Here is a 23,599-nt window from a genome sequence, read left to right as displayed (position 1 = left end):
ATCTTTAAGGAGCCTTTTGCCAACAGAAAACTTTTATGTTTGTCTTTTGGATGTTCCAAGAGCCCATGGTGCTGAGGTCCGCCCACCTTGGAGCTGGACACCGGACTCCCATCACCATCCAGCTATTTTCAGTTTTCAAATTTTTGTTCGCTCAACTAAGAACCTGACTTCCAATACTCTCAACTGACAAACTCTAAAGGACCGACAAGCATTATTCATTCTGCCTTTACTTTTATTCCTTTGACTTATCAAAAGTAGTCATTCAAGCATGAATCTCTATCTAACATATGCAAACAATAAACACACTGCAAATTATTTTCTTTTATACGAATACTTTGTGTTATGTATTTCTTGTTATTGTGACTTGAAAAATATTACCACATTATTTGGACTTGAAAACATGAGCTACAAAAATGCAAGTCAACTTGAAAATGCAAAATGCTGTGCAGTAAATACAGAAGGCTCCTCAAGAACTGAAAACAGAGGAAGCAGGAGCAGCTTCAAAATTCGTTCCATTTCCGGACTCCACATTCACTGATAGCCAAGGCAGACACCTGGTTATTACCCCGCATGTAAAGACGCTGCCTATCTCTCAAGGCTACATAAGTACCATAGACTCATGCAAATTACCACGGGAAAAATGTTAAATTGACAATTAATCCAAAGAAAATTGTATTCTCAGCTGTCAGCCATCTCTTTTACCATCCAAAACATGCATCACGATAAAAACGCATGTTCTATTCATGAAATATACGCATATGTATATACAAAAAAAAATATATGCATATATCCCTCCAAAGTGACATTATAGAAGAAAATCTTAGTAGCAGGTAATAAATAAGTGTTGATTTAATAAAAAAGAGCACAGTAATCCACTTCCAGATAGACAGTTTGTGAACATGCCATAAATATGAAAGTCTTGTAAAAACACAAATACTAGAAACTAAACATGAAAGAGACTCCGATCTACTTGAATTACATTAAAAGCTTATGAATTACTGATGTATAGCTATTGCACTCACATAGCTATTAAATCCGCACAAACACATTACATTTAAAACTCATTAATAAAGTGAGAATGTCTTGGCTGATTAATCCTTGGCGGTTTGCATCAGCTGAGATCTGGTCTACGTTACATTATTCTGTAGGTTGAAAGTACATCAAAATAAAATCAAAGTCTAAAATTAATCTCGTATTAAACACGGACATATATTTTCAAGTGATGGTGATTGTTCTCAGCCACATGGATGTTTTCCCACAGGTTGACAGCAGAAATCCCTATACTTGAAGTTGGCTCCCACTCCCTGTCATTAATCTTCCACTTAACAGCATTCTTGCACTTACACTAGTTCTCATCAATTTTAGTTCATTAATTCATTGCACTACTTCCGGTAGACCAGGCGTCCCTTAAAATTTCACAGATTTGGGGACTACTTTCCAAAAAGGATTGGCAGCTTCGTCTCCAGAGAGGGAGTTACAACCAAACAACAAATTCGAAAAATGTGCCTGTCCAAGATACAGAAGTCAGCTCTTAATGAAGGCAAGCACTGTAATAACAAAATGGATCACTTTTTCTTTGAATCATTAAAAAATAAAATTTAAAAAATCTCTCACTTGAATAATCCCAAAGACCAATTCCTCATCAGGTGATACCTTCAAAAGCACTCAAGGTCCTCAATTTGTATAAACTTACTGACATTCTGACGTTTCAGCACCCCAGACATTTTCCTGCCCCATCTGCTTCATCCACAACTTACATAATTTTGTCCTTTCAGGATCTACTATACAAATAAACGTGAGGAGCCCCACATTAAAGTGTTTGAAATTAATAGCTGATGTGCACGTGGAGTTTTCAGCCCGTCTTAAGAGGAAAGCTGTATATGTAATAAGTAACTGGTAAAAAATAAAACTAAATAAATCTCCCATGATATTTAAATTTTATAATGGTCCATAGTTCCAAGACACACATGTATCTTCATCACAACCTCTAGAAGTGTTAATTTAAGCATTGGCTGTAAAAATAAAGATATATTGGTTTAAAAATCCTACACTTAGAATTTCTTCTGTGGAAAACCCCTGGAACAGCCAGAAAACATAAGGACAACAAAGCAGTGGCCTATAGCAAAGCTTAGAGCACTGGTTTCATTTATAAATCTGCTTTTTTGAGCCACCCTTTGGGTAAGGCAGACTTCCATCTCGCTGCATACATAGATAAAAAAAAAAGTTGAGTCATGGGAACACATTTTTAAAAGTGATCTCATTAAGGCTGGGGTTGAAGCAAATGGGCTCATCGCTTCACAACTGGGAGTGAAACTTGTCCCCTTCCATTTCAAAGTTTAAATATGTTATTAAATACTGATTTCAGTAAAGGAGTATCTTTCAAATTAAAACCATACGAAACTGAGGCAACCGCCTATCTGTCGTTAGCAAATGTCAAACCTCATTTGCTAAGTTAGGCTCAATTTCCTGTGGAATAGCGCTTTGTGACTTCATGTGCTGCTCCTCTATAAGGCGCCCTTTGCACTTCAGCTTTACTTTATTTAGTAAACATATATTGAGAAACAAAATAACCCACAAGTTGTCAATTTATGGCATGTTACCATTCAGACCAGTAAAAAAAGAAAAAAAAAAAAGGTGCAGATATTTAGCTGTAGCTGAGCAGTTTGCAGCTATGTACGAAACGCAGCCACTGCTGTTGCCTGCACATCATTCCTTTGGATTTCTGTCACTGTTTATTCTCCTTACAAAGAGTATGAGGCAATTAAACCCTAAGGCCATGTAAACATTACTGATGTCAAACATCTGTGCTGTCCCTGTTATTTAAAGCCACGGAGGGCGGTATCAACAGACTGCTTTTATGTGCCTGGTCACACTTTCTTCCTAATTTGAAAAAGCAAAACACCACCAAAACCAGCAAACAGTTACCTGAGAATTGGGTTTCATCGTGTCGCTGTCCTATATTTGCACAGCACAGGTTAGGCGCTATGAAAATTTAAACAATAATTGTCAAACTAAAACCGACAGTCTAATCTGCAACTATCCTGTCTTTGCCAAAATTAAGGTGATATCCCAGTTCTTCCTCATGACAGAAGACAAACTTTCATCTTGTCACCATTTACAAAAACTTGTAGGAATATTTAAACACACGATTTAAAGTAAATCGATACGTAGACTAACAATATTAATCTGAGGCTGTAGCTCAGAGACAGCTTTGAACTGTTCACTTGTCCTCATTACAGGGATCAGCCTTAGGCCAGAAAGGGCATCTTGCGGTTTTAACATCCATCAGAGATTTTTTCGTTGCTTTGGATATTTGACAAAACAGTACTTGTTTGCTTGCCAGATTTTTTTCCAAGCCTATGAATATATGGGGGAGGGAGAGAGGAAATGAGGAAGGGGGAGAAGGATGTAAACAATAAATGAGAACTTCAAAGTAAGAACTAACAATGTAGAACAATGACTTGTATATCTTATACGACAAAACTTATTTGTCTTGGTGTTAGGCAGCTGCTAAAAGCAAGCAGTGCACAATACAACGCTTTGATATTTTCACAGAAGAAAAAGGTTTCTTAAAAAAAAAAAACAACTAGAACTTTCTACTGAATTGTGTTTACTCAATTTTCACAACCAGGGTTAAAAAAATAAATATCGATAATTTATACAGTGTTTTAAACTATGTAGGCAGGCCAAGGCAGGAGACACTGTACTTGCGAAACATTTGAGATTTATTATACATAAAGACATGCTGACTTCAGAGAAAAGTAATTCGGAGGAATGTATCTCACCTCATAATTAACAAGCTATCTTATTCCATTGTGTTATTTCTGTATTTTACCCTCAAAAATCATTAAGATTAGCTTTGAGGTGTATCACTACTTTTAACATTTATAGCAACTTAAGAATAACCAGCTAAAGAAAATTTTTCTAAAAGAAAATCAGAAAAAAAGGAAACAAATTTGTATTTTATAGCAATTTATCTGAACAGAAATTTCTGCAGTAAATATGAAATTATATTGGACGTTATATTATATTAATATATACGTTATATTATATTGGACGTTATATTATATTAATCGTCCATTTTCAAAACTGAACTGCTGAAAACCTTGTGCTGAGTTTCCAGTATGTGGAAAAAATACTGTTCATTTCCAACTTCATTGCATTCAGATGCCTGTAACCAGCACACTTGTCACATGATATATAACTTAATATTGCATTTTATATTTAATAAACAGCTTCTACCCACTTGCTCAAATAATTTTGAACATCAATATCTACTCTTGAAGTGTTTTTAACTGAAGTGAGAAACGCATTATAGTATGAAAAGATGGTGAGATGGGTAAAAAGGTGTAAGATGCACACAGAAATACACCTCATCTTTCACACACTGATGAATGTGGTGATCCTCTCCCCTTCTCATGGCACCCAAGAGTTGGAAAATCTTCACAATTAAAACAGGCAGAGTACAGTAGAAGCCTGACTGATGTTCTGGGTCTGTACCAAAGTGAAATGTGCATATCATGGCCAAAGTATCGAATATGACAACAGGTCTTAGAGGGGCACAACGGATTTGATTTCCTTGGAACCATGGATGGTATTTGAGGAGCAGGAGTATTTGAGCAGTACAGGAGAGTTTGGTGATCTTTACTCAAAGTCTAAAAGACGGGCAAGAGGAAAAGTTATTGTCTGGAAGAGTTAAATAAGACCCTCAAGCCTATCATGTTCACTTAAACAACTTGGAATAAAACTTTCTGCGGGATAACAGGTGAAACAGTCTCAAGTCTCAAACAGCCCACAGAACAGACCCTGTGTGGACAACCTTGTGTGTAACGGTTCACCATAAAATTCCAGAAAGGCTAAAGCCAGGAGAACAGTTACACTGTGCCAACATAAAGCACTGTTAAACCACAGACAAGCTTGCAGCCCTACCAAAACTCCTTACAAACAAGCAAGACATAAGGATGAATATTTTGTTGAGGAAAAAAAAAAAAAACGCGTTGCTGAGAAGTTTGCTTTTCTTCACAGGTCAAGATCTCAAGGGGAGTTCCAGGAACAGAAGCAGTACCTGCTGCATCTCCCGGAGGTTCAGGTTGGTTCCCTTGGTAAATGGGATTCTATACAATACAGGAGGACGATTTTTAGTCTTTGACATAATGAATTTTTATGCTACGCAAAGGAGATCCTTTTAAGTATCAAGGGTTATTGTTTCTCACTGTCTCAGATGCAGACATTTCCCAAAAATGCCCTGGGAGGGGCAGGGGGGCCGGGATGGTGGTGTGTAGTTTTGCCATCTAGCTGGTTTTACTTCATGGAAATTTCCACGGTTCTATCAGACTTTAAGAACAAATCCTATATGTTAAAGGAAGTAATAAATAATATTTTTCCTAGTGGAACATTACACACAAGAAAAGCAGGTTTTCCATCTGGGATTCACATCAATGCTGGGCTTTTTTTCCTGTTGTTTGTGCTCATCCTCTGAGCGTAACACAAAAATTTAAAAATAAAAAATTATGACTACATTTTGAAACAGTAGATCATTAACCACTCCTCATTCTGCATTGAATCTCATCAATATTTTTATCTGATGCAATGTCTAAGGTGAAATAAACGCTTGTAAAGTCTTTGTTGCAAAGAGCTTGCAGTCTGGCCAAGCCAGAGACAGACTGAAAGAAAAGCAATATCAAACAAGTGAAACGTGCAAGCCAGAAATTAGGATGTAAAAAGACCCTCTATAAAAGTGGCGCTTTGCCCAGATTCAGAGGTCCCTCCACAAAAGTCTATGTTTATGATCTAGACTATATTATTTGACCTAACAAACATTTATACTTCTCTCCACGTATCTAACCTTCTTTGTATCTTTACTCTTTAAAAACACTGCAACTGCTACTTCCAGTTCTAATATTTTTACAGACTGCTCCGTGAAGAGAAACTGGATATTCACAGAAGTAAAAAATTAATGACGACATCACCCCATTTTTATAGCCAGCAAAAATGAAAGGCTTTGTCTTAAATCAAATCATACCAGCTTTCCCCCATCATGAAAAGTCTGACTTTTTAAATGACACTGAACATTAATACACATTTGCTGTATACACAAAATAATTGAATGGACAATTGCTCTTATTCATATGTAAATGTCATTAGTCTCTTTCAAGAGAGAACAATGTATTTTTTCATAGATTTTCAAGTTGGGGTTGGTGGGAATAGGGAGAAAAGCATGCAGCTTTGTATCCCAACAACTGTAATAACTTGAAATGGTATTTTTACTCTGAAGGACATTTTACATAGCTAAAAAGCATAACATGCATATTAGCACTACAGCACGTCACATTACTTAACAGCTTTATTTGCAGTGGCAAGAGTCCTACTTCCATATGTAACAAAGATGTCTGCCACTCGAAGTAGAGACATTGGCATCACCAAGTACCAAAAAAAGTTCAAAATATCTTTAGAAATTGTGAAAACCTACACATGGTAATAACTTATTAGATGCAATTTCATAAAAGACAGCTCAAAAATGCAACAAATTGATTCTTCAATTGCCAGCACTGAAAACTGAACCTAGTTGAACTTTGCGAACATGCAGAAACCATACTGATTTCAAAGGAAGTTAGTAAAATCTGAGTGTAACAAAATAGTAGCTATTACTTGAAAACTTCATATAATTCTGCAGAGTGCCAAGTCCAGTGAAGTAAATGAGCCTGTATACGCTGAGCCAACATCACTTACTTTTTCTCCCCAGTGTTATTCCTTTTTTTTAAATGTTGTATTTCAGCAGCTACTGAACTTTTTACACTCATTTCAGGATCTCTTAAAACAGTCATTAAAACTGTACTCCTACCTTTATTTCACAAGTGCAACATGTGGCAATAACAGTGTATAGTGCCTACTTCTTCTAGACAATGTCTTTTCTCCCCTAAAAACCAGGATCTATACATGTGTTTAAATAAATAAATAGATAGATAGATAAAATCAAACTTAGGTGGTTTTGTTGGTTTTTTGTTTTGGTTGGGTTGGGATTTTTGATTTGGTTTTGGTTGGTTGTGGGTGGGTTTTTTTGGGGTTTGGGTTTGGTTTTGTTTTTTTTTTTTTTTAAGCGACACACACTTTGAGGTAGAGATTAATCATGCAGCAGAAGATTAATTCCCAGCTGCTTGGCAACCATCTGGACATTCTGCTGGTTAAAACACTAGTTTGAATTGCTAACCTACCTCTTTGATCTTTCTCAGTGTCTCCAGCACATATGTGCAATAATTAAAGACATAGTTCACAAAGTATTGAAAAAAAAAAGTAACTACATATATGTATATATCTCCCTGACCAGACCAATTAGTACCAGGAATTATAAATCACAAGTCAATTTATGAAAACATGTCTCATCCTGACATACACCGTACGTCTCACACCAGTCTAGCAATAAAATAAGGTTTGGGTTTTATTACATTGCATTCTGAAGAGTTATCAAAGCAAGACAGGATGCGATTTCCTCGCACAGAAGACAATGGACAACTTGCATATGTTCTTAGGAACAGGACATTAATCAGACAGGAATCATGTTAACAGAAGTCAAGATTGCTGCGTTTTTAAACGTGAACTAACAGATTACTATTCAGAATGATAACTTGGGGGTGCGAATCAGTTTACAACTGAATTCTCAATATAAATCACACCACATGCAAAATAGACATCAAGTGTGTGGATAAAGGAGAAAATTCAAATGAACTCGAGAATATCCAAAGTCATAATTCACACTGCCTGGAATAAATTTAAGGGGAATAAAACCATTTTCAGAACCAGGTTGCCACAAGAAAAAAAGTTATGGATAAGTGAAAAATCAAGATGAAAGCAATAATTATGCCTTATCTGCCTTTTTGCATTTTCTTGCCCCTTCTTATGGGCCTCACTTGTGTGAGAAGATTCAGCATGCATTCCTACATTTCAACAAGAATATTCACCAGAATTAAACACCTAAACAATTTTTACCCCTTGGAAAACAGCAAGACGTTTATCAGCAGAAGCATGACTTGGGCAGTTCTGGATGAACAGGTTGACAAAAGAAGAGTAAAGGAAGAGAAGTGGATGTAAAGAACAGAGGGGTCAGAAGGAAGAAAGATTCCAACACAAGAAGCTCCAGTTACTGTAAGATTCAAGTTTTGGGCCCATCTACAGACATCTTTGCATCCCAAATGCTTTCAGAAAGTCCATCAAAAACACTCTCCTCCTATTATTAGTAAATACCTCTGAGCTTAATAAGCATAAACAGGATCACCAGTCCCATGACATGCCTAAGTAGGCTCCTTGAGATGTATTCAGCTCTCCCAATTCCATACACATACATATCTATATCCATCTACCAAGCAGATTCAAACTCTAGAGACATGCATACACACCAGCACACAAACACTTATTTCATTATAATATACAAGAGAACAATACTGATATATTTTGTTGCCATTCTTAGAAGATATGAACAAAATATCTGTTTTCAGTGAGGAAGAGTATCAAATCTATGAGGTGGCTGAAAGGACAATAATGTTAGTTTTACAGTGGCAAAAGCTTAGTTTAATTACAAGAGTCCTCCTTTTAGGACACTGTCTCCATATCAGATTTATTTATGCCTTTTTAATTTGGCATGCATTAAATGTTCAATTCATATTTAAACACTTTGACATAGAGCAGAGCAGTTCTCTTCCTCAAAACTTCCCCAAAGAGAAAGAAATCAAACAGGAAAGGATAGGGCTCACTGATCACCATCTCCTAACTGCAGGGGGACATATTTTTATCTTCAAGCGGGGTTTTAGTTTTTTGGTTTGGTTGGTTTGGTGGTGGTGGTGGTGTTTGGGTTGCCTTCCCCCCTGCCCCAAAACCCTACCCTCTTTTCTATGGTACCACCAGCAAGTGTTATTCGCTCTCCCTTCCCAAGTTCTAGAACTTACTTTCCTTCCTACATTCTCTTTTGTCTACATCCTGTGTGTGTTCCCTTTTGGGGAAAAATCTATATCACAGCCCTTATGCAATTCTCTCCATTTCAAGTTATAATCTCTTGCCAGATAAGTGAGAAGCACAGTAAATCTGCTGCTTTCAACACCTTGAATTCAGAACACTTCTAGCCAGGCAAAGACTTAACTGTAACATCACCACTGCAGCACACTGATTTTACCTTAATGTAAATATATTACTAGAGCCCAACACTTTTAGTGCAGTAAAACTATATACATGGCTTGATGGCCTTTATAAACAAAATTTGCGTCACACAACAAATGGAGTGCTCATTCATAAAGAAAAAAAGGAGAAAAACAAATCTAGATTACAAAGATAAAGGTTCTAAATAGCTTTTTTTTTAAAGGCTGCATCTTAAAGATACAACTCTTGAATACATTAAAAAAAAAAAAACCAAACCAAAAACCCAAAACCTTTTTTCCTTTTCATCTTACTTCCGGTCCCCAATCCATGAAAATGCATTTTCAGGGCAAAAAGATGTGTCTCCCATTCTCTACACTCTATGTTATCTTTCACTACCCAGCTCATCTCTCCTTTGCCCTGGGCACGTACTTTCTCTTCCTCAGTCCTCATTCCACCTGATAACGTGGTGGAAATGATCCTACAGGTACTCTGTATCCTCTTGAAAACTGACCCCTTGCCTTCCCCAGAACTGCTCCTCCCTCCAGTTGCACTGCACTAACTCATAACTCCAGCTGACCGTAGGAAAGACAAGCATTTCTGCCAGACCGCTTTAATATACAAGAAGCTGGAAAAGCACCTGTGCTCCAGTGTCCAAAGGCTCTATTGGACTTCCAAAATCAAAACAGAAAAGTGACAGAAGCACAGTGATGAAGTCAACAATAACACTGGAAACACTCAATGCTCTCAGTTAACCCAGACAGATGAACCTTCATAATACAGTTACTGCCCAAATCAGTGAGCTTGCCAGTTTGCCTAAAAAACCCAGAATTATTTAAAATTTGGTATATATCTCAGTACAAATTTACTCGTGATGTTGATTATAATTTCCTCTTTTTACTCCTTTAAATTGAAGGTTATTTCCAATATTCTTGCCCCAGATTTGTTTAGGTTTCATTTGCTGAGCCTAAAGAAATAAATACCTTTGCCTACAGAAATAAAACAAAAGGAAATTGGGAAAAATACTAAGAAAAATTAAGGCTGACAAAATGAAAAATTAAGAAACAGAGCTTCTTTAAAGTCATTTGAGAAAGGTTAACAAAACATCACATTTTAAAATTTTTTTTTTAATTCCAGAAGAATTTCAACCCCATATCTTCGCAGAGGTATTGGTTCTGTTTTTCAGAAAAATCACAAATAAGAACTTTTTCTTTCCGCCCTCCTCTGCTCCATGGAGTATTGGGTGGCACTCAGGGTGACCGAAGGTGAAGTTCAAAGGGAGGCTTTTTCCTATTTATCAAGATAAGCCAGTCATACCATCTGTTCTGTTTTGCTCTACTGCTGAAAACAGACATATTCCTGTTTTGTTGCATCTTCCTTGTTGGAACCCATGATTTCTCGGTAATGACCGTTTCCCAAATGGTTTAATCCATGTCAGAAGTATTTGGGGAAAAATATGACTAAAAACCACTGCCTGATGACACTCACATTTTCATAAATCTGTGATGTGGTTATCATTGAAAATGGCCATGTGTTTAGCATTAAGAGTCAAAACAGGTGCAGGAATGGTTTATGAACAAAGGTCTAAAGGTTAAAAGCAAAATATCACAGCTATCCTATTTTATGTTTCCCCATTCTGCTGTAAAGAGGTTGGAAACAGTTAAATGTTTACCAAAACTCTTTTGTACAACACTATTTTTCTGTTAATACATTTACATTCTAGAAATGAAAAGGCTTTATTCTTAATTGAGCTTCACAAACAAAATGAGATGAAAACACATTGAAGTTTTGTACTTAATAGCACACAAATGGTGATTGTGAAACACTGTCTATATCCTATCCCGTTTAAACCAGCCCGCAGTTGAGCACCATTAGCAAAAAGTACTGGATTTTCACTCTGTGGTTTAGAAGATTTTTCCACTGAACTAGTGAAGTATTCGCTGAGTATTTTATGTAGCTACTTGGCATGCATTCCTGTTTATTTAATTTGAAAATATTATTTAAATGACAACATTGTGCTTTCAATTTATTTATTTTTCAGCCTATTTTCACATCTTATGAAACCTTGGCCTTGCCTCATCCTGAGGCAATGGTGGTTTGAATATTGTCAGTACAAAAGAACAGTCACTATTAGACCAGAACAGAGAAAGTGAAAGGCACACGTATTGCGCAACTGCCGTATCAGGCTGCTTGCTTAAGCATCAAATTAGACTGCCAGCTATCAACGTAATGCAGACTTTCATACCCATTACTTTATTAACAGTAGAAGTATCTGCAAACCAAATTTGCCCTCCCCCGTACCTCAGTTAGAGATGTCTTATGAAGTGTCCTTGAAAGTAACTTTAGGACAGTTGGAATCCATAAGTGTCCTTACAAGACTCCATGTAAAGGGAAGGACGATTGCATGGTTTGCAGATGATGCCCCTTCCTTTCCAACTCGTACATATCTGGACTCCTATGTAGGCCTAAGTACCCGTGGATAGCTAAGGAGCCGTGTACATATGCCTCAATTTTCCAAGAGCATGTGGCTGAAAACAAAAATTTGAAGGGCAAGAGAGGAGAGTGGGGGATTTTCGGGTTTGGTATTGGGGTTTTTTTGTTTTGTGGTTTTTGGTGGTTTGGGTTTGTTGGATTTGTTTGTTTGTTTGTTTGGGGTTTTTTGTTTTGTTTTAGGTTTTTTATCATTTTTCCTAATATATGTTGAATTTCCTTTCCCAAAGTCTGGTCTACCAGACCATTGATTCACTGAGGTTCCAAAACGAACATGTAACGCTTATTTCAGATTCTTCTGAAACCACATATCTACGTGCTAAACTTCGTAAACATGGTACATTTGAGTTTTATCTCACGACTGATGCTTTAAATAAACTGAGTAGTTTGTGACAAAGATATCATAGCCACATAACTTCCTTAAACTATGAAAAAGGTAAAAACGACCACAAAATGTTACTTTTGTACATGTTCAAAACAAAATAACACGGTATAAGAGAACTAGATAGGCAAGCCTTGACAGTGATCTTGCCCATTAGCAATGTTCAAAAGAAATAATACAAAAACCTGTATGAATACAAGAGGATGGGAGCAAGATGAGGCACATATAGAAATAACGCAGTCTAGGCCAGAGATGCAGTCTAGGCCAAGGTCTTCTATAGGTATATAGAAAGGAAACAAAAATCCTCACTAAATCAAGGATTCTATTGCTTCTGTTAAAAGGTAGTTGGAAAATTCCTAGAATTCACACTCTTCTATACTAAAAATTCCTTCAAAGGAACAGTAAATGTACTCAGATTCTGTCTTTTTTTGTTGTCTAAGTAATTGTGAAATACATTAAGTATTTAATGAAAAGCCCTGTCACTTCAGCAAAAATTCTCTTACATGAGATTTTCTGCTATAACAAACTGCTTTGTGAATACCCAATTTCCAAACAAAATACGCTAACTTGCTATTTTGAGTGCAATTTTCTTTTTCCAAAAAGACTGAGAAGAGTCTTACCTCTTTTTCATGCATTCGAAATAGTGCCTGTTCATCACAAAACGTGCTACTTCTTCCTAGGCCAATTTTGGGTGTCATCTATTGAATGAGAAAAAGTTCAGAACAACTTACTAAGTTCAAAGCAGTAACTCCACGTAAAATCAATCCTAACCAGAAATCAAAAACATCAAGCACGTTTGTTCGCCCTTATAAATTATCAAGGGAATATAAATACCTACCAACGACAGTGGCATTGGTTTTTCCCGCAAATATCTTGGATTTTCTAACTGAAAAACAACAAGTTAGAGAAAAAGTAATCATGTCAGCAATGTCTTGTTATTTCTTAAAAACAGTAAGAAATATCCCCAAATATTAAAAAAAGTTTGCAATGACAAGTTTGGGTTGGGACGCTGAGATGTAATCTCTATCAGTGAGGGTATGCTTAACCCAGGAACTGTACCACTCAAAAGAACGACGACAGAACACATTTAAGCATGCCTTCAGACATACACACCAGTTCAAGAACTGTTTTCCACCAGGAAATTTTGTTCTCTATAAAAACATTGTTAATCTGCAAATCAAAGCAGTACTGTGTCTACATACACGGCTGTAACTTATAAGTAACTCACAGAATTATGCACAGGAAAATTAATTTTTCTCTTTTACAACATTTAAATGATCCTTAAGAAAAGCACTCAGCAGAACGCAAAGGTCCAGTAGGACACTGCCACCTTTTACAAGCTATAGAAATAGAAAGCCTTCATAAGAGATCGCTGTGTTAGACATGAACTACTGAGCAAGTTTTAAAGTATTAATGTTTCCTAATGCAAATGGATCAAAAATTGCACATTTTTTTCCCCCAAGCCCCGATGGTTGTGTGAATTCCACCAATGCATGTTTTAAAAGAATTTGGCAGCTAAATACGTAGCTTCTACAAAAGTTTTCCAAATTTATTGGATAAACTTTCATTTAAATCAGCGTAAAGCAAGAAAAAACTTAGAGATTACAAAGATTTTAATCTAGTGTTTTCAAAAAACTGCAGATGAGTACATTGAAACTATATCCACATATGTAAGTCATAAAGACAGAACATAAGGAAATAATTCATTAACAGGATTGTATAATTAAAACAACTGTTTCAATCACTATTTTTAAGAACTGAATATATAACACTGTTCACAACCCACTTCCTCTATCAGACAACTATATCTTTTTAATTTTCTCAGACAATGAGGCTCAAACATCACATCCCAGCGAACACGTAACACCCAAGAAAAGCTTTCAAGGGCACAATCTTGTAAAATGTGGCAGTGAGATTTGGAATACGAATGTGATTGCAATACACATCCTATAACATTTAGACTTTTTTTCCCCCCCCCGAAAAGATTAAAATGATCTATGAGGCATGGCAAATATATCAAATACTTGCACTTTCTCCAGTATTATTAAATAAATTTGTGTGTTGAATTTATCAGTGAAGAGGCTTAATCCCTCTGAAATTTCAATTCGATACACTGCTATTCATTTCCTGTCCTAAAAGGTTATGTAGGATTTCTATATGCTGTTGAAGAGTCGCCATATTTCACCCAGAAGTAGTTGTAGATGTTAGCATGTTTATCACATACATTCAGTTTCAATGAGTAGTTATTATCTAATACTTTAATAACATAGCTGAAAGTATATAAAAACAGTAATTTAACAACTAACCTATTTCTCTTTAATGTCAATGAATTTACTACAACAGATACATTAAACTTTCTTTCATATTAAGCATCCTGGGTTGGTTTTATTTTGGGATTTTTTGGGTGTCTTTTGGTTTTTTTTTAAATACACCACAATGCTTGGCATGCAAAAAACATGAGTAGACATTAGTGAATAAAGGAATCTTTTATGCACCTACTGCAAAAACTATTATTAATTTTGGACACAGGGGAGGAGGTTGGTGTGGAGAGGAATACAGGGGTGAGAGCACCACGGGGCATTAACTACAGAAGATAGCCACCAGGAGGAATCAAGAGGGACAGAAACAAAAAGTACAGAAATTCTAAACCAGGAAAATTTACAAGGATTTTCTTTGTCCTGCACATTCGTACCTGCAATGGTAACTTCTATCTAAAATTTCCTGATTTTACTAGTATTGTACTCTTCCTTCCAGCTCATCTCGCCTACTTCCCCATCCACCCCACACGCCTAACCATCACCCGTGCAGACTCCCAGGGCTGAAGGCGGCTTGCCAAAAGTTCAAGGCAGACCCTGCTCTGGCTCCCCAGAAAACTGAGCATCAGGTAACACAAAGCCTTCGCCAAATACCCGGCAGAATTTTGAGAAGGCTAAGGCTGCAGAACCTTGATTTTTTTCAAAAGTGCTCTCTCTCATGCAAAATGAATATTATCACACTTTACTTTTGCTTTTTTTAAAGCTAAAAGTTAATGTAAATATTTACAATTAATTCAAACACTTTATCTGACCATGAAATTAAGCTGTTTACAGCCTTCATTTCAAAACCAATCTAAAAAACAAAGGTATAACCTACTTGTTTATGAGAAAGGAAACGTGTCTCTAATACTTTGTATGGCCCAAGTCTTGCATTTTTTGATTTTGTAACAGCAGCCATATGTGCTTTGAAGTTAAATGTTCCCACTTTGTTACTTGTTGTGGATTATATCCACTTAAACTGATCTGTAAACATTTAATGTCTCAACATTCATTCTTTTCATGCTGGTCTTCTGCAAAACTTCTTGTTCTCAAAATTACACCACATTAAAGAGGGAATATCACAATAAAGAATGCCCAAAAAAGAAAAAAGCTTGTATTTATGAGAAACATGCAAATTTAAAAATAATAAGCAAAAGGTCAAAGACAAACCAAAATACATATGTATGAAACTGAAGGACTTCCACGAGAACAGTAAATCACATGCTTTTTTAAGATTATGAACCAAATAAATGTCATAATGAAAGACATCTTTATTTGAACTAGAATTGAACTCTAATTTGTAAATACCACCTCTTAACAAAAATGGCCTTTTGAATTTCTTGTAGAAAAGATTTTGGATTCTCCTGTTCTACTAGGCAGCCAAACAGACAACAAACCATCTTTCAGTTTGTAAGGGCTGGCGTGGTCACCTTCTAGTACCTAAGTCCTCATAAACCAGGGTTCGGAAGGCTTTGGATGATCAGATCCCCATTACCTAACAGAAATAGTCTACTTTATGAAAATATATTTATTCTCCTAAGTTGAAAAACATATAGCAGAAATCTTCATAAAGACACAGATTCCAAAACTGACCTTGAGGTAAATTAGTAATAATTTTTAACTTTAGTATTTTCAATTTCTGTATAAAGCGGTCAAGACTAAACATTTTTGAAGTGTACAATTTTAAAGCTACCAATGCAAGGCACAAGCAAAGCATTGAGAGAAGTAAAGTGAGCTGAAACGGTTTCCCCCAAAAGCAAGGACAGTGCAGAAAAAGCACAATTTTGAGCATGAAGTACTTCCACAAGACTCTGCCTCAGGACATCAACTATATTTCACCCCTCAGGCTGAAAACAGCATACAGGCTCTATTCTGTCATAGTCCAGAAGCTTATACCGAAGCTTCTGCTCTTCCACCACAGCCAATATGTCGAGCACACCGTTAATGCTGTGCTTTTGTTCTGCCCCCTCCAAAGTCACATTTCGTTCTAAAGAAAGTTGTTTATCAACATATACTGATCTTCAGTAATGCACAACTGTAGCTTATTACAGTTCAGTAACAGAGTCAGAAGGTATGTTGTATATATTAAGATTCAGGAAAAAAAAAAACACATTTGGATGAGCAGGCTTGTTGCACATTCCCCCTTAAGCTTCTTCAAAGACACAATGTGATTGTTTTCAAAACAAGGATGGAAAAACACACACATGAAAGAGTTAAGAACACTTAAGATTTTGAAGTGGTAAACAACTAAACTGAACCTTGCCCTAAGTTCTTACTTTAATCTAAGAACCCAGCCGGCCAGCATGTTCCCTACAGAAATAACTGCTGAGTAGCTTCAGGAAATTTGAGTAAGGACATTCTTATCTAACATCATAATTTGTAGGGAAGTTCACTTTAATGCTGCTTCTGCAGTCTTAGTGGAAGGACATTAAAGCACATGAAGATTGTTTGTCAGCATGGAAGTTGAATTTATTTTTTGAAGTCACAACACCACTTGGAGTTCACTGTGGGAAAGTTTTTACAGTGTTGCTGCCCTCCAACACCACAACATATACAGTAGGTATGTTTATAGTAAGCAGACAAAGAAACCAAACAAAAGATAATCAAATGGTTTGTACAGAAATGGTGGAGCTTAACTAGGCTGGAAAGCCTAGCTGGAAAGACACAGTCAAGTACACAAAACAGGCATTAACATACACTGCTGCTGTAGCCACCCAAGAATTCTCTATGCTTGCATCTACTTTATATATAATTTCTCCAAGAAAGGAGAACGTAATGCAAGCCACTGACCGCAGAATTTCTTTGGTCTAAGTCCTCTTAAACCTTTATTAGGCAATAACATTTCCCATGATAAATTCTTCTGGGAAAGACCTGAGTGCCCAGGTTCTTTGTACTGAAGATCCCACATCACTTCTGGTAGAAGCTAAAGAGTTAATTCTTGTTCTGGCTGAATTCCAATGATGAAGAATTGTGTTCTCCCTGATTAAAAAACCCTTTGGTACTTCCCCAGGGTACAATCTCTTTGCATGCTTTCTACCTAAAATGAAGTGCTGAATTTCCTGGGATGTTTAAAAAGAGTTGCTTTGTCACACCTAAAATTGGCTACAATTCAATGACAAATGAAACTGTATCAGAAGCATAATGGAAGAAAAAAATACAGGCACGTCAGGTAAGAATATGCAGTGGTTTCATCCATTGTTATTCCTTTACATAACTTAAAGTTTATATCCAAAAATCGTGTCTATCTACAATCTAAAAAGCTTAGCATCTAGAGGAAAAGAAGAAAAGAGGAAAAAAATTTTAATTTGGTTATCCAGCAAGTTTCTTTTCCTGACACTACATCTGTTTCACAGTATTTAATTATTTTTTGAGACAAAACTAAAGGGAAGGTGATGATAGTTCCATTTATGAAGGGTACTAAGTTTGCAACAGCATGTAGAAGTTTATTGACAGCTGTTAATAAAATAAGATAGCTGAGGGATTTTTATTATATCCTAAAATAGCTAAAGAAGGACAAAGAAAGGTCAAAGTAACAACATGACCAAAGATTACTTGCATTTGCCTAAACACCTGGCTCTGAAACTTCTCCCTTCAAACAGCAATACAAAAGGATTTCTTCTTTTCTACATTGCAAATGCAACTTCAAGGCAGGAACACTTAATAAAGGATGGTCCCCACATCAGTTTAGATAAGAGTCAACAAGGGCTAAGGAAACCACATTTTTATAATGTATTTAAAATTGGCTTCTATTAGTTTTCCATGTATGAAAGGGAAATTTATCACAATCAAAACCTGACGTTTTTTAAAAACATTTACCCATGCATGACTAGAACCTAAAGAACTCTAAAAATAAAATGTTTGACAGAGATAACCAGGAGTGCCGCAAGGCAAATGGAAAAAACCTTTTATTACCCATGAGAAGCAACAATATTAGCAAAGTAATGCAACAGTCTTACTTCTCATATAGAAAATGTTATTACTACTAATAACAAATATATCTGAAGCCTCCATATTACAGTCTATTAAGCTTTGATCTCTCTGCTTAGTAGAGAAATAAAATTATTGCCCAAAACTTTTCACAGTTTTTTTAATAATAATAAAAAAATCTCAGCCACTGATGTAAGTGTATCACAAAAAGTGAAAACACATTCAGTATGTGACCTTGAAAATACACAACCTTTGAAGAAGAGAAAATTTAGAATATATCAAAGAAATAGAAGCCCAAAAGATAAGGGTAAAAATAAATTATCAGTATATAACTGGTCACTATAATGCAGACAAGCGTACAGTGGAACAGCAAAGGCTCAGCAGCAACTCTCAGCTGGAAGATGCTAAGGTTTCCTTCACCTTTATGAAAAGCACCTATCTAGATATTTGCAGATTTTTGAATAAAAGCATTTCTCCTTATATACTTGCTTGAAATAAGAATAGTTTCATAAAATTTCAAGGATTCTTACTGAGAAAAATCCTTGTATAAGGACTTATCCAAAATTCCAAGGATCAGCTCTATCCCCATGATTGCAAGAAAAAAATGTAGATTCACCATTTGCTCCTTGACACAAGTAAAACTCAAAAAAAAAACCAGGGAAATTTGGAAAAGCTTTTTAAAAACAACTCTTCTTTCTGTTAAGCAGTTCAAAGTGAAAGCCATTCTATATTTCCTTTCCTAACTTTCCCCCACTACTGGAGTATTCTTTTGGGTCAGGGGTCTTCTGTATCTGAGGTGGGATCGCTTGTAAATTAAGTTTCTCAAACAGTCCGCAAATGTGGCTGGCAATTAAGAGATAGCTAGATCCTCCTGTGGCAAGGTAAATGCTTACAAATAATAGCAATCACATCTTACACTCTAACCTTAGAGATGCTGAAGTGCTGCCACCATTTAGTAAGCTTTTTTTTTTTTTTTCATTTTTACTAATTACATATTCTCCTTAACTATGAAACTCTACTTAAAACTTCCTGACCCTTTAAGAACCCACTGGGGGCCACGATCCATAGCAGGGAAACACTGTTCAACAGCAACCACTTACAGACCTCTCTTTTACAACCTCAAATCCTCTTTGTCAGGTTACTCCCAACAAGTCTTATCAGGCAAAGTCTCTCACTAGCGACTCGTTTAATTACCATCCCTGGAGAGGAGACTTGAAAAACTGATTTATGTGTCTCGGTAGCCAATTTGTTATCCAAGAGAGCTCCCATATCAGTGGAAGATCATCATAGCTTAATAATCATCCATTATCAACACAACATGATTGCAAACTGGAATTTCAATTAGAAAAAGAAATAAAAAACAAATAAAATTAAAGAGATAAGCAAGCAGGCAGATCAACACTGATATAAAAATGCTGGATAAAGAGATTCTTTGTCAGCATCAATTGGAACAATTTGTAAAATGGCCATGAGCAAGTTTCCCCCTTAAAGCAGCTCTAAAAGCTCAAGGTATTACAACTATCTCTTCATATAATCCAGGTATTTATACAGCCCAAATATCCAAAATCTGCAAGTGACTGCTTGCACATTTGTTTCAGACACCTGCACAGCGCTTTCGCAAATTGGAGTTGGCTGCTACTGAAAAGCTTTCTGCAGATCCACGCTCCCCACTTTACAAAAGTACAGTTCCTGAAAAATATATTTGTCTAAGTCTGGAAGTGCTAGAAATTCATCTTGGATTACTCTTGTAAAAAACAAGGAGCTCCAAGGGGTAATACTATGCACCCAGACTAATATTTTCACTAATCTCCACCTTCAGTTTGGGGAAAGCTCTCAAGTAGCTCCTGGTTTGTCCCAAGGTCAAGACTTCCTTCTCTCTCAGAAGTAAAAGAAGCAAGAAATTTGCGGTTAGAACACTAACAGGCACCAAAACAGCAAGAGAAACACCAGGAAGGACACAAAAGAGTTCACATTCTCTCTTATCATTTATGTTTTTACTGAAGAGCCATCAGTGCAAAACATTGAGAGTAATAGGCAAGATTTTTAAATGCTGTCATATCCCGCTGGACTGACAATAGTGTAGGAAGAATAAAGATTATTTGGTAACTGATTAAAACGACAACATGAAAATATGTGACTTTCTCTATAAAAAAACCAAAGCTGAAATATTTGATTAGAAACTAGCTCTCATCCCTCCCAACTTCAGCTGCCCTCTCACCCAAACACAACTGACTCTCAACCTCTGAGAATATGCAGAAAATAAAAAAAAAACCCTCTCTATTAAAATAATAGTGATTTTAATAAAATTAAATTGTTATGAGGATATTAATCCTAACCAAATAGGTTAAAAAACCAACACAACAGAAAAAATGCAGCAGAATATATCTACAGAGAGAAGGAACTTCACCATGACCTTAGAATTGTCACGGACTAATATGACAGAAAATGCAACCAAAGGAATAAGTTCTTATTAGATCATTAGCCTTAAATTAAAGTAACATTTAAATTCATCTAATATGTCTAGGTCCAAAAGATGTGATTAATTGCTCAGGAACAACACATGGACCAAGGCCCACATGTTAAATTTGTACATGCAAACATCAAAGAAGATTAACACAGATGTTCATCAATCTTAGTTAGCAATTTTTTCGTCTCTCCTTATAAAAATATATTTGCTTCCTCACTGTATTTACTACTTGTGCTACACCAGCCAAAAAAATAGAGGATGTGTTCAATTCCTAAGAAAAGATGATAGCTTGAAAATAGATTGGATTTTACAGAAGTGTTTACAAAAGTGGTTTAGAGTCTTAAAAAAGTTTTTAATACAGATTAACGTCCTCCTAGCTGTAAACATGGAAAGCTTTGGGGAGGTATCATCTACATTGTTGCTGAGATCCAATAAATACTAGTTCTGAAGTTGTCAAGCTGTCCAAGAAAGAACTCCTTATTCCATCCCCACAATGGATTCTCTTTCAGATACATTAATTTTGATATATCAAAGCAGGACACTTCTCAGCACCATAGCAAGAGCACCATATTCACAAACACATTCTAAAGCCAAGGTAACACAAGAATGTAGGCCAAAGTACTGCAGACGCTTCCACAAAAGTAGATTCTTTGCTTGGCAAAGGAAATTGGTAAAGCCAGGCTACTCTTTCCAACAGTAAGAGCCACAGAGCTGGTCTAAAGATTCTAATTATTAATAGGCAAGGGAAGAGATTAACACACTGAAAAGGCTCTTGAACACTTCCAAAACGAGGCAAACTCTGACAAAAAAAAAAAATGCTGAGTTGTACTGATGGCTTACAAACTCTGTAATCCTTTTAAAAAATAACACAGAAGGCAAACTCTTCTTTCATTTATACACACATAAATTCAAAATAATGTTATCAAGTTACCAAGAAACAGTCTGAATTTCTACGAGAGTAAGACACTGGGATTTACCAGCAGGTATTATTATTTTGCTTGATTTATCAGTAACTATGTTAAATACAGTAAGATTATTATTGCTTAAAAATGAGACATTTTTAGTGTTTTCTTCTCAAGATGACATGTATTCATAATTAACCTTTCCAAGCCTTACCAATTCATTTCTAAAAGACTGATTCCGACAAAGTTTTGTTGACTAAATTCGGAGATCCAGGCTACATTACTAAGGAGTTTTCATTTCAAGTCAGTAAGTAAGTAATGTACTCTGTTTATTTTACCCCAAGATTCCAACTATTGAGACGTGCTTCGAGGTCACTGTCATCCAAAGAAATGGGTTTTTTATGACGATGGTCCTGGAACATAAAAAAGTCAAACAAAATATCAGAAGAGCTGGCAGATAAAGCATCTTAAAAAAAACAGAAAAAAGCTTCTCATCAACTTGGCCATGCCTACACTGCACTTCCTAATAGTGTCAGAAAACCTGTGACAGCTTTAATCTAAACAGCTCAGCTACCAGTAGCGTACTGTGCTAAGAAAGGAATTTGGAGGATAAATTAGCTTGCCTTCTCCCTTTAATGTTGTTCTCTATTTTACTTATTTCCAAAGCAACGGCCTCCTTTACAAAGGGTGAGTTTACTAAACAAAAATCAAAACACTCCATTCTTTAGGCAACATACTTATTCTAGAAATGACCCATCTCCACAGTACCTCTCATGGGGCTAATCTAGAATTCAGAGATCACCTAATCAGCCTCCAAATTAAAAAAAAAAGAATTAAAGGAAACCCCAGCAAGGCAGGGGTAACTATAGCGGGCAGAGCTGCAAAAGCAGAGGATAGAGTAGCTGCTGCCCAGCTCAAGGTCTTTGCAGAAAGAAATTCCCACATTCAGTAAGGACTGTAGTTGTTGTCTGGGCTGTGTCTTTCAGAAGACAGTTTTTGCTGCAGGACAACAGTAACTACTAATTGCATTCAATGTATCAAATAGGGGAGTTGGTACAGAAAATTTTCCTTAACTGAGATATACCACTATTTAGAAAAACAGAACATTGAAGCGTGAATTACTTTGTCTCATTAAGTTTTGTCAGCAAGAGGTGTGTGTATTGGCATGCAAGCACCTCTTTTTCAATTCTGCTCATTCATTATGCACAGTGGGCAAAGAGAGCTTTGACTTCAGTTAATCAACACTTGGTTGAAGCAGTTCTTAATGCTTCTTAAAAGACTCCCTGTTCCTCTACCTGGGCTTGAATGATGTCAGAACATCTGTCCATCACTGACAACAGAACAAGATACTATTTGTTCCAGCCAGCCAAATGTTCATCAAACTGTTTGGCAAAGCAAGAGAGGATTATTTCACTTAAAGGCCCTTTTAAAGCTGAAATCACAGTAGAATCCAGTATATGGAGCTGAAGAACAATGAAGTGCAGTGATTTGTCTAACATTGCCCTGGAAGCCTGTGGCAAAACCAGGAACAACAACAAAAAAAAAAACCAAACAAAACAACAAACACCTTTAAAGAGCCAAATCCAGATTTCAACTGAACAGATTTCTTTACAATAACTGTTCCATAAGTCAAGTAAAACAAACAGGAAACCAATAAGGAGAAATTTAGAAAATCCAGCATCTGTTTTTATTCTTTATTTTTAATTATGGCATTTCTTTTTAAAATTACATTTGTATATATACAATCAGCACACATTCTAAGTACATTCATACCAACCAGAGCCTGAGCAGAGACATTCAATTTTTGCCCACAGACCACTTGTAGCCTGCCATGATAAAGCATCCCCTTGCTACTCCTCTACTCCAAACACATAGCAGAACAAAGATAGACCTCAGAAGCAAGCTTCCAGCTTATCCCACTTGCACTGCATGTCCTCATAAGTTCCTGATTGTGCCCAGTAAAGAAGGGTAAGAACAGTCTACATGAATTGCTCAGGTGTCAACAGCCCACTTCCGG

The 23,599-nt window shown here is 36.2% G+C and overlaps 1 protein-coding gene across 8 annotated transcripts in view; it reads right to left on the bottom strand.

Moving 5' to 3' along the window:
* CEP112 (centrosomal protein 112) overlaps positions 1-23,599 on the bottom strand; it is a 173,201-nt gene that overhangs the window by 138,453 nt on the left and 11,149 nt on the right. For all 8 annotated transcript variants that reach the window (XM_064467132.1, XM_064467135.1, XM_064467134.1 and 5 more), the window contains 3 exons: positions 21,921-21,995; positions 12,831-12,878; positions 12,613-12,690 (listed from right to left, as the gene is read on the bottom strand). In XM_064467132.1, coding sequence (XP_064323202.1) covers positions 12,613-12,690; positions 12,831-12,878; positions 21,921-21,995 — 201 coding nt within the window. The remainder of the gene's footprint in view (positions 1-12,612; positions 12,691-12,830; positions 12,879-21,920; positions 21,996-23,599) is intronic.

This window comes from Phalacrocorax carbo, chromosome 16, assembly GCF_963921805.1.
Source record: "Phalacrocorax carbo chromosome 16, bPhaCar2.1, whole genome shotgun sequence".
Classification (NCBI taxonomy): Eukaryota; Metazoa; Chordata; class Aves; order Suliformes; family Phalacrocoracidae; genus Phalacrocorax; species Phalacrocorax carbo.
Note: the sequence above shows the minus strand (reverse complement) of the source record. Positions and strands in the feature narration are given on the sequence as shown.